Source organism: Aedes aegypti, unplaced genomic scaffold (genome assembly GCF_002204515.2).
Source record: "Aedes aegypti strain LVP_AGWG unplaced genomic scaffold, AaegL5.0 Primary Assembly AGWG_AaegL5_hic_scaff_569_PBJ_arrow, whole genome shotgun sequence".
Lineage (NCBI taxonomy): Eukaryota > Metazoa > Arthropoda > Insecta > Diptera > Culicidae > Aedes > Aedes aegypti.
Genome location: NW_018736246.1, coordinates 8,889 through 21,306, shown reverse-complemented (window position 1 = coordinate 21,306; position 12,418 = coordinate 8,889). Strand labels below are relative to the sequence as shown.

Here is a 12,418-nt window from a genome sequence, read left to right as displayed (position 1 = left end):
CAGTTTTCCCGCTCAAAATTACGGCTGTATCATATTTAAACTTTAATTTGAAAATTGGGTCCATAAATGAACCTTGACACTTTTGATCATGTTTGACGTTCGCTTAGTCGACAAAAACACTATCAGGGGTATAGTTTTTCACTGGGGTGTTCCTATATGAACATTTCGGAAAAGGGAACACGGAAAACAAAAATACACCCAAAATTTGAGTTTAAGCCAAGGAGTGTGACAAAATTTAATAAAAAATATAAAAAATGTTTTGTGGATTTAAACAAACCGAAAACATCAAAAAATTGAGTAAACATGTGTTTGTGGCCTAAACTTTAAGCGTTTGGCACTAAAATTGGGACAGGGCTTTAGGACCCTATTGGCTGAAATTTGGATGACGAACTACAATAACTAGAAATTTCGCCTGTAAGGGAATTATTACATTGAAGTCATTTCACATAGAGTTTCAGAGGGTTGTTCAAAGACAAAAGTAAGTAACCGAGAGACATTTTAATTTAATTTGAAAACGTATGTAAGTTATAATTAGGCTACTATACAATGGGGTAAAATTGGAATGAAAAAAAAATATGGTCGGGTCCTCTTATTAATCGCATTCCTATAACGCGTACTCCTATAAGACACGCTAGAGCGTTATAACGAAACCCAGGGCTTTTGGGATATAATCATTTGGGGGTGTTGTTGAACATCTCGTATGCGTAAAGAGAAAGCACAGTTCTGTCTTCGGCAAGAGTTCAGCACTCAGTACGATCTAACCTTTAGGAGTTAAGGATCATGCTTTTAGTTGAGAACTTGGCCTGTAAGGGCGCTTTTCTGAACTTGCACTATATGAACCTTGAGAGATAAGAATGCAAACTTTGTAACACTTCTTCTTCTACTTCCTGGCGTTACGTTACAACTGGACAAGAACCGGCTTCTCAGCTTAGTGTTCTTATGAGCATTTCCACAGATATTAACTGAGAGTTTTCTTTGCCAAATGCCCATTTTGCATATGTAATATCGTGTGGCAGGCACGAAGATACTCTTTGCCCTGGGAATCGAGAAAATTTCCGTTACGAAAAGATCCACGACCGGCGGGAATTCGAACCCACGACCCTCAGCATGTCATGCCAAATAGCTGCGCGTTTACCGCTACGGCTAATCTGGGCCCCAAACTTTGTAACATATGATATCTCTGAACCCTGACGTTTTGCAAGGTTGGTATTTTCGGGAGAGTTGTTCAGTAGCCTCAAGGCTGACATGCAGTGGTCATTATGATACAGAATTACGCCACCAGGCTGTGCTAGTAAGCATGGAATTTTGTTTCACAAATAGCTCAGTAGCCTGACTACTTATAAAGATGGCGTCTTCGGCCAGAAAATAAATATCCATTGAGCTATCTGCAAAACAAAACTTTCATGTTCCCTAGCGCCACCTGGTGGTCAAATCTTGGAACTTTTGAGGCCTCTAAGTGGTCAGGCTATTGAACATCCGCAAAACAAAAATTCCCATGCTTACTTTTTATGGCGTAATTTATATCAAGAATAGCCACCGTATTTCAGCCTTGAGCTACTGAACAACTCTTCCGAAAGACACTACCTTCCAAAATATCAGGAATCTAGAGATATCATATGATATGTTACAAAGTTTGCTTTCTATCTCTCAAGGCTCATATAGTGCAAGTCAGAAAAAGCACCCTACCGATGATTCTCAACACCCAAAGGTAGATCGTACTAAGTGCTGAAAGTCCGCTGAAGAGAGTACTGAGCCATCTCCTAACGCATACGAGATATTCAATAACACCCCTAAATTTATTGAATCTCGTAAGCCTGGGTCTCCTATAACTCGGATTACTATAACGCCTACAACCATTTTTTAACGAATTAATTTATATATTCTTCTTCTTCTTGCATTAACGTCCTCACTGGGACAGAGCCTGCTTCTCAGCTTAGTGTTCTTATGAGCAGTTCCACAGATATTTACTGAGAGCTCTTTTGCCAAAGTTGCCATTTTCGCATTCGTATATCGTGTGGCAGATACGATGATACTCTTATGCCCAGGGAAGTCAAGGAAATTTCCATAACGAAAAGATCCTGGACCGACCGGGAATCGAACCTAGACACCTTCAGAATGGCTTTGCTTTGTAGCCGCGGACTCTAACCACTCGGCTAAGGAAGGCCCATAATTAATTTATATATCTGACTTGATTTACTCAATTTAGTACCATCAGTTATCATATCAGGAATTCCTCCAGAGATTCCATCAGGAGTTCTTCAAGGGATTTAATCAGGAGTTCTTACAATGATTTAATCTAGAGTTTCTTCAAGAATATCTTTAGAAATTCCTTCAAGTTCCATCAGAAGTTCCTCCGGATTCCATCAGGAGTTTCTCTTGAGGTTCTATCAGGAGTACCTTTAGGTCTTCTATCTGAATTATTCTGGGGGTTTCCTCCAAAGATTCCATCAAGAGTTCTTTCAGAGATTCCACCGGGAATTCCTCCAAAGATTCTATCAGGAGTTCCTCGAGGAATTCCATCAATGCTTTTTTTCTAGGAATATCATAAGGAGTTCCTTATCAGGAGTTTCTCCAGGGATTTCATCAGGAGTTCCTGTAGGGATTCCATCAGGGGTTCTTTAAGGGATTTCATAAGGATTTCCTCCAATGATTTCATCTGCAGTTCCTTCAAGAATATCTTTGGGAATTCCTTCGAAGATTCCATCAGGAGTTCCTTCAGGGATTTTATCTAAAATTTCTCAAGAGATTCTATCAGGAGTTCCTCTTGATATTCACCCGTATTCTTGTTTACGGCGGATCCAACTTTCGATTGAATCCTATTCGTTCGAATCCACGGCCCACTTGATTTTGCTGGCGTAAACGGGAATCCAAAACGGTTTTCGATCGAAAGTGCATTCGATCGTAAACAAGAATAGGGGTGATTATATCAGGAGCTCTTCGAAAAATTCCATCTTGGTGGAGTTCCTCTAGGGATTCTTTAAGGAGTTCCATTTGAATTCTTATCAGAAATTCCTCTAGAGATTTTTTCAGGGGTTCCTTAAGTTCCTTCAGGCATTCCTCTAGAGATTCAATCAGGTGTTTCTCTAAAGATTATATCCGGAGTTCCTCAAGGAAATGCCTCTTTAGGGATTGCATAAGGAGTTACTGCAGGGATTCCATCAGGAATGTTATTGATAATTTCTTCAGAAATTTCAACAGAAGTTCCTATAAAGCTTCCATCAGAAGTTCCTCTGAATATTACTTCAGAGATTCCACCAGAAGTTCTTCTAGGAATTACATCCAGAGTTCTTCTGGAGAGCATATCAGGAGTTCTTCCAGAGATTTCACCAGAAGTTCCTTTAGGGATTTCATAAGCATTTTCTCTAGATATTCCACCTGTAATTTCTATAGGGTCTATGAAAAGTTTCTGTAGGGATTTCATCAGATAATTCCCTGAGTCTTTCAACATTAGTTCTTGTTGGGATTTCATCAGGAGTTCTTTTAGGGATTGAATCATTAGTTCCTTAAGAGATTCAATCAGGATTTCTTTCAGAGATTCCACCTGGAATTCCTACAGGAGTTCGTTCAAAAAGTTTCTCTAGGGATTCCATCAGGAGTTCCTTCGGAGATTGCCCCTGGAATTCCTCTAGAGATTATATCATGGGTTCCTGAAGGTATTCGATCAGGATTTCTCCTTGGGATTTTAAAAGGAGTTCCGCCAGGCAAATTATCAAGAATATCTCCAGAAATTTCACTGGGAGTTCATATAGGGATCACATCAGAAGTTGCTTCAGGGATTACATTAGGAGTTCTTCCAGGGATTACATCAGAAGTTCTCCAAATGGATAACAGCAGGAGTTCCTCCAGGGTTTCCATTAGGAGTTCCTTCCGAAATTCAACCTGTAATTCCTAACATAAATTCTATCAAGAGTTTATCTAATGATTCCATCAGGAAATTGCATCATAAGTCCTTCCAAGGGTTCCATCAGAAGGTTCTCTAGAGATTTCATCAGGAGTTTTCCAAAAGATTTCATTGGGAGTTTCTGCAACGATTACATATGAAGTTTTTCCATGGATTCCATTAGAAATACTTTCATGCATTCCATTAGAAAAGCTTCTAAGATTTCATTCAAAAATCCTCCTAGTGTTCCATCATGAGCATCTTCTTGCGATTCTATAAGAAGTTCTTGTCAGGGGTTCTAGCAAGAATTCTTCTAAAGATTCCTTTCGAATTCTTGGGTTTCGAGTTCTCTAGGGTTATTCAGGGTTCCATCAGGCTATTTATTAAGGATTCCTTCCTGAATATAGTAAGGGATTTAAAAAGAATTTCAGGGATTTCTTTAGGATTCTCGAGGGTTATCATTAACTCTTACAGGAATGTAGATGAAAAATTGAATTTAGTACTATACCATTTGATTCCACTAGAGTTTGTATCCTTTGACAGATACGCGTATTTCTATCCTCTAATGCAAGGCCGTCTTCAGTGTCGAGTCTAGTACACGAAACTGAAGACGGCCTTACAGTTAAGGTTGAAATACGCGTATCTGCCAAAGGATACAAACTCTAGTAGAATTAAATGGTATAGTAATAAATTCGATTTTTCATCTACTTATAGGTATTTCACTAAACAGCTCGAAGATTTATTATCCTACAGAGATTTCACCAGATATTTTTTATAAAGATTTTCATTACCGAATAACTCAAGAGGTTCCTTCCGGAATTTCTTAAAAGATTCCTTGCGGAATTCACCAAGAGATTGCTCCTGAATTCCTTTGAGGAATTTATCTCGGAAATCCTCTAGACATTCATCCGGTTTTTTCAACCGAATTCCTTGTGAAATATTTCCAGGTATTATTGAGGGTTTTCAGGAATTCCTCCAGCAATTTAACCAGAAATTTCTTATAAGGATTTCAGTGATTAGGGAATTCCCCAGTATATCATCCAGTGACTCTATCAGGAGTTCCCTCTAGAATCATAAACAGGAATTCCTTTAGGGATCCCTGAAGAAGTTGTTTAAGTATTCTGTAGGGTTAGTTCTGGGGTGATTCCTTGGTAAAAATCCCTTCACGAAATACTGGAAGAATTGATGGATAAATTCCTTTAGGAAATATCGGAGCAATATCTAATCAATTTTTTCCGCTACTTGAATTTTGAAAGTTCTGCTCTTCCTCACTACGATTATTGTCCAAAAATCGTAGAGATTTCCTCCCCACAGCCTCAGAATGCGAAAAAATAACAATCACAACAATCATTAGATATGGCGAAATTTAAAACCATGCGAAGGAATAAAGTGTTGCTGCATCAAATTTTGACAATCGGTCAAACGGTTGCATCAACATAAATCGGTTTGACAAACTTGAGGGGCAGAGTCATTGTTGACCAATTCGTTTGAGTGTCTGTGGGCTACATAACGGGTCACTTTTTATATGATCCGTTAGGTGACTGTTGATCGGATGAACCGACTCTCGCAAGAAAACAGTCACGGATCACTCGTCCAATTGAGTGATGCGGTTATTTTGAGCGACTTCGATTAATTTTGTCCATCTCTACAAAACTTGAAGGTGTTTGCACAATGTTGAACAGGGAATGTTGAACAATGTTGAACAGGGAACAGGAAAGAACATCGCTTTGTCAAGGTCCGTTGCTTGTCTCAAACCAGTTCGAAAACGAACTCAAAATCTTCACTAAACACTATCAATAATTTTCTGGATCAGTCTAGTCAATATCCCGGGAGAACCGTTCTCGTCCATAATTTTCCATAGCATTTTAAAGACTGCGTTAGGAATATGATCGCTAGATAGTTTTCGCATTCTAACTTATCACCCTTTTTGTATATTGGGTTTTTTATCCCAGATCCTGGCCATCAATTGGTACAGACAAGTAGCCAGTGTGGGAGGTGGCACGTTTCTCTCACCCGCCGTACCGATGAAGCCTTTTCTCCTGCTGCCTTGGTCGTCTGCCCTGCGCCATTCAGGTGTTCAACCTTTCAATCACCTTGCGTTCGTCCATCAAGTTACTTCAATCCTTCTCCCTGTCTATTGAAACATTGAGTTCCTTGAGAATAATACAGCTGCTCCATCCTTTCGCATTCCAACTTTTCCAGGCAACGCTTTTTATTCCAAAATAGATGGCTTGCTGCCTTTGCTTCTGTTATTTGTATCGTTCCTCATTTCAACGGTACCTTGCTGCAGCATCATCGTCCGCGCTGTGAAATCAATAAGTGTAAGGCCACTCTAGTTCGTAAGCTGGTGATCGCGGAACTTTTCTATAATCGGTCTGAATTCCTTCTCGTGGCCTACCTGAGCGTTTTGCATTTTCGATTACAAATTTTGACGTTATGACTAGGGCAGCTGTTTAGATTAGATTATGCTGACAATGAAGAAACGGAATTTGATTCTAAACTTGCAACATTCTGTTGTCGATTTGCCACCGCCCAATCGCACGCCTCTGCATTTTGATAAAAACTGGGCACAGCTCGTATCTGTTGTCGCAGCTCTGGTGGATGGTATAATCCAGATGCCAATTTTTTTTTAATCTGGTAGATTTTGTCTGGATCTCCTATGTCGTATATGAAGAACCTTACAAATTCATTACAAAACTTTACAAATGCATTGCAAAATCTGACAAATCTGGAAGGTTGGCAACGCTGGGTACAACCATACTAATAGGTATGGACCTTCGATCCTTTCCAGCAAAACCTGTCGCAGTGCTACAATGAGGACCCTCAATAATTCGAAAGAATGCGTTACTTCCCAAGAAGTTGAGAGTTTGGTGTGCTTGCTTGTATGACTCACAATACATAATTTGAGTCTATGGATTGACTTGATTTCTTTGCACCTACTTGTTTGCGGGGCAAAGTGAACTGCACGAAATGAACTCAGTAAACGGAATGTCGTTTCCATTCTTTGTTTTATGTGAAGAAACGTGTAGTGCGGGTGTGATGTGATTTGTACAAATAAATGTCTTATAATCTATACTTTTTTTTGCGACTGTTGGCTGTCTGAGAAATTTCCGATAACATGTCAAGTGATTTTTATGGACTTATGGAAATACTTTAAAACTTGATAGGATGAGAAATTCTTCAAAAAAAAAAAAAAAAAATAGTCTTCAAATAGCTCCAAAACAGTGACAACCCCCCTGCCTTAAGAATGGAATTCAATATCTCAACACCCAAAAAGTTTAGAATCACCAGTGATTATATGTTACTCCTATCGGTAAAGTCATTCCATACTTAAGGTGGGTAGTGTAAGCAATATAGCTCTTTTTTAGTGAAAGGAGACACTAATTAAATAAAATGCACGGTATCCTTGTCATGTTCCTTCATCTTTCCATGGTTTCATTTTCTTTTCAACTTCTTTCATTCTTCTTATTATACTCATAGTAACATCTCATTTTATTAAGAGTCTACCCCCTTACCGATAGTTTTGCTCAGTTCTTAATTTTAATTATCCTTCTTGATTTCCCTGCTGCGTGTCCAGCGTGTTGTAGTGATTGAATAGTACGAACCCCGTCACCGAACGCGAAGCCCCACTAATCGTTTCCCCCCGTTTGTTCCCGTCTTTTTCTACCGTTTCCATGCGTTTCCATCCAGACGAGGACGGACGCCGAAAAGGACGGTGGCGTCTCGGTGTCCAGCGCCAGCCCCCTTCCGGCACCGGAAATCACCGAGCAGATCATCAAATCACCGCCGGAACCAACGCGAGTCAAATCTCCCGAGCAGATCATTATGCGCTCACCGGATCCTGTCAACTGGACCGTTCCGCTCGATACGGGTAAAACCTTCACCGTGACCCAAAACGTCCGCGAAGGTGAGTTGTTTGCAGGTGAGCATCGCGAAACGCATTCATTTCATGTTTTCAGGGGTGAAATTGGATTCTTTTTCTAAGATTGTGGGGTTACGAAGCGATTGGCATGAAGAGTGAGTAGCTATTATCGGTACCTTAGATGCATGCGTATAAGTGATGAAATGAATGATGGCATGGTTTGTAGGGAAGGGTCTAGAACTGGGAGTAATCAGTTGCTAATGAACCATGATCTTTATCCGTTCTGAAGGTGATCCTATGATCCGACCTCATAGCGAAATCAAGGCTTCAACTCCAGTGGACCATCCACCACCAGCACCACAATCAGCACCGCCAGAGCTTTCAGAACAAATCAAGTTACCTAGTAAGTACTGCCTTACACGTAGTTTACCATTTCAGATATCTCAAACTGTATTTCTCCTTCTAGATACAAAACTTGAACCAGATTCGATCAAGGAATCCGAGGACGAAGATGATGACCTGCTAAAGTCCAAATCGTCCGTCACTTCGTCGGTGAACCAACCGATTTCGGTGGCCGTTCCGGTTGAATCTGCGGCCTTACCGGCAACGACAGTACCTCAACCGACAGCCGTGGACACGTCGGCGCCAGCACAAAGCAACCCGGAACCGGTGCGGTTCGACAAACCCGTCCCCGGGTCCACACTTCGCTGTCTGGAGGATCCGGACTTCGATTCGGACATCAACTCACCGCAGGGTAGCCGAAACGTTGCCTCCGAAGTGTTGGACAAAGCCCGGGATCGGTTCGATCGCTTCTGGGGCAATCCGGACGGAGCGAAACCTGACGAGTCCTAAATTCTACCACACAGTTGTAAGTGAGCTTGTTTTAGTACATCTATCGTAGATACGCGTCAGGTTTTGGGGCTACGGGGATTCAGTTCCGCCATAATTGAATAGGACTGATCGCCCGGACCTTGCCTCTCCCCATCGCTATACCTTTCCCCAAGAAATGGGTTTCAATCTTGCGCGCTTGTATCCACGCGGAGATCCTCAATGATTTGATATCTCTAGTCTCTTGTAACGAAGAAAACAAAAACCGGTAGCCAGAATGATGTTATCACTTGTGTAAAACCACATCTCGACAGGGTAGACTTAGGATGTTATTACTCTTTCCCAATATATATACATACACTAGATCAGAAACAGAAAAAAAAATCACTCACAATGCATATACTTGGAAACAACCTTGATTCGGAAAAATTCACTTTCTAGATTCTGATTCTGCGGAGTCAGAACAACGCGGAACCTTATGGAGAAGGGTCTTGTACTGTGGCCCTCCCATGTTTCCTATCTTGTTATCTAATGTTTAGGAAGCCAGTTTCCGGAAGATTTTTGCCTGCTTGATCAATTGTAGTCTTAGCAAGGCAGGTGCCCTCAGATATATCCCGTATCGTTTTGAGAGAAGTATTTTCTCAAAAGCGCATTATTACACCCAATCACCTATCACCACGTCATGGTTACTCAATTCACGCCATCACACTCAATTGATGGGAGAACATGCTACAAAGAATTTTGATTGTTTTTTGTTTTGCACTTGACGTATGAGCTTAATTTTCAAAACATGTTTAAGGGCCAGAATACAGCATGAGAATTGATGAGATTGACAGATGTGCGATAATTTCGAAATACTTCCTGAGCATATATTGAAATACTTTAGCATGGTCTCTCTGGATGTTGACAGAGGAGCCCCTCAGAATACTTCCAGAGGAGCCCTCTGAATACTTACAGAAGAGCCCTCTGGATACTACCAGTGGGTCTCTCTGGATCTTTTCAGAGGGTCTCTCTGGATGCTTCACGATGAGTCTTCTGGATGGTTCCAGAAAAGCCCTCTAAATGCTTCCAGAGGAGCCATCTAGATACTTCTAGAGAAGTCCTTTTGATATTGCCATAGGAGCCCTCAGAATACTTCTAGAGGAGCCCTCTGGATACTTTCAAAGGATCCCTCGGAATACTTCCAAAGAAGCCCTCTGGATACTTCCAAAGGAGGCTTCTGGGTACCTTCACAGGAGCCCTCTGAATACCTCGAGATGAGCCCTCCAGATTCTTACAGAAGAGCCCTTAGGATGCTTCCAGAGGAGGATTCTGGATGCTTCCAGAGGAGGCCTCTGGATGCTTCCAGAGGAGGCCTCTGGATGCTTCCAGAGGAGGCCTTTGGATGCTTCCAGAGGAGGCCTATGGATACTTCCAGAGGAGATCTCTGGTTGCTTCCAGAGGAGATCCCTGGATGCTTCCAGAGGAGATCCCTGGATGCTTCCAGAGGAGGCCCTCGGGGTACTAACAGAGGAAAACCTCTGGATGCTTCCAAATGAGCGCTCTAGATACTTTCAAAGGAGTTCTTTGGAGACCAGAAGAGTCCCTCTGTATATTTCTAGAGAAGTCCTCTGTATACTTTTAGAGGTGCTCTCTTGATACTTTTAGAGGATTTCCAGAGTCCTTTGGCCCCTCTCTATACATAGTAGCTCTACAGATGCTTCCAAAGCTACCCTGGGTGTTTCAAGGAGCATTCTGGATACTTCGTAGGGAGAAGCTCAATAGATGCTTTCAAAAGGCACTCTAGATGTTAACAAAGAAGCTTTTTGGGTACTTCAAGGAGAGTCCACTGGATATTTCCCCAAAAGCCTCTTTGAGAGCTTTAGATGTAAGTATTCCTAATTCGGTTGACCAGATTGAAGAGATGCTATTTGTTGCATTGGAGCTGCTAACCGTTCTCGTTCTTCACTTGGAGGAATTCTTAGATATTGGTCTTCTAAAAATCCCATTAATATATATACAACAGTATAACGTTTCGTATTCGCACTTCTTCATTTCACCAAACCTAATTGGTATGGAGCAAATATTATAAGCTTTTTCTGTACTCATGAGTAATTGGTAGGTAATTCTTAGGAAGTATTTCGTCACCTTCGACAATCAACATGTAAAAATTCCAACACACCTTCGCAAATGGCTTTGACACACTTTTCACAATCGTAGAAAGTTGAACCGTGATCGGTGCAATTACTTCCAATCTTTAAACCATAATTCAACGAATGCGAATTGAACTTGACGAAGGATGATGCGGAACGCAGGTTTCAAACGATAGCTCCTTCCACTCGTACTGAGGAACGCAGAGGTAAACAAGACACTCCTAATTAATTACGCCGCTCCCTTGTTTATGAACATCAATGCTCCTGGATTCAGAAGCAACCACTCCCTTTTTTTATGTCGTTAGATACGAACCGGAAGAAACCGCGAAACAACTTTCTACGACTTATGTTGTGAATGTGTCTCATTTATGCTTTCGCTGTCATTCGTATGAGATGACAGTTTTGGTTTAAGTGTGGCTTTAAAGATATTTTTTTTTAATTTTGAGTCAGCCATAAAACCATAACAAAATCTTGAACGTTGCATAGCAAGAGAAACACCTTTTGGAAAGGAGAAACATCATCCGTCTTTCAACGCAAAACCAGACGTCATAAACGTAAATAATACACTCAGAAAAAAAATAATAAAATGGCTATCTCGAAGCTTTTTTGCAACCACACAATAAAACAAGCAAAACAGCAAAAAACTACAACACTACAGTTAAATCATTGCACGAAACATTTGAAAATTATCACAATACAGAAAAGTCGTTGTGAAAGTGATGCGACATGAAATAACTCCGGTTTAGCTAGGTCAGGAAACCCAATCAATTACGAAATAAAACAGCTATTTACACACTAAGCAAGTAAAACAGGTGAACAAATACAGCGAGAGAGAGAGACAGAGAAACAATTGAAACTCACACGCATCTTCACAAAACCACTTTCACACGGTCAAACAACAAGTAACAAAGTCATTGAAGCAGCATGTCTAAAGAATGGCCCGTCCAAGATTGTCTCCGATAGAATTTTTTTCGTTTGGTTTTTGTCACACGTAGAAAAACGGCCATGTTTACACAGTAAAAAAAAAGTCGAAAAAACCGCATACAAAGCCATCAGTTTTACGCGATGGCTGTCCATCTTTCGAGATACGCGCGATAGAAATAATCGCTTTTTCGCTTAGTATACATACAAACATACAAACATACGTAGATGCTTTTTCGGAAGGAATTTTTCCCGACTATTCGATGTTTAAAATACGCGAAACACTAGCAGGCATCATCGCAGGGGTAGGTACTTGACATATTACAAAAACGCAACCGTCATCTGTCCTGGATTTTTTCTTTCGGAATTAGTTTTGTATACGATCATCGCCGCGTACATTTTGATAAAAGAAGTAGTGATTTTTGGATGAGGAATTTATTGAGAGGGAAAATCGGTTTTTGTTAGGTGACAGAAGGATTACAGTTTACAGTAAATGTTTTCTTTAAGCAAGAATTGAAAGAATGCTCAAAGTTGATTGATTGTTTTGAAACGGTTATACTCTAATATAATTATTGAAACCCCCTAGGGGATTTAGTTTGAATCCCAAATGGGAATTCAGTTCTAATCCAAAAGGAGAGATTCTGTTGGACCCCACAAGGGAATCTGTTAGATCACCCCAGGGAGATTTTGTTCGTACCCCACAGGGGTATTCCGTTCAAACCCCACAGGGTTATTTCGTTCAAACCCCACAGGGGAATTCTGTTCGAACCCTCAGGGGGATTCTTTTCGAAACCC

General features: G+C 40.8%; 1 protein-coding gene across 1 annotated transcript; it reads left to right on the top strand.

Moving 5' to 3' along the window:
* Nucleotides 1-7,570: 7,570 nt before the first annotated feature.
* LOC110681200 lies at nt 7,571-8,639 on the top strand (the record flags this gene model as incomplete). The annotated part of the gene is made up of 3 exons (XM_021856981.1): nt 7,571-7,787; nt 8,032-8,145; nt 8,209-8,639. Coding segments are annotated over 3 exons (717 nt in total), but the record flags the coding sequence as incomplete, so codon positions are not given.
* Between the last annotated feature and the right edge of the window lie 3,779 nt (nt 8,640-12,418).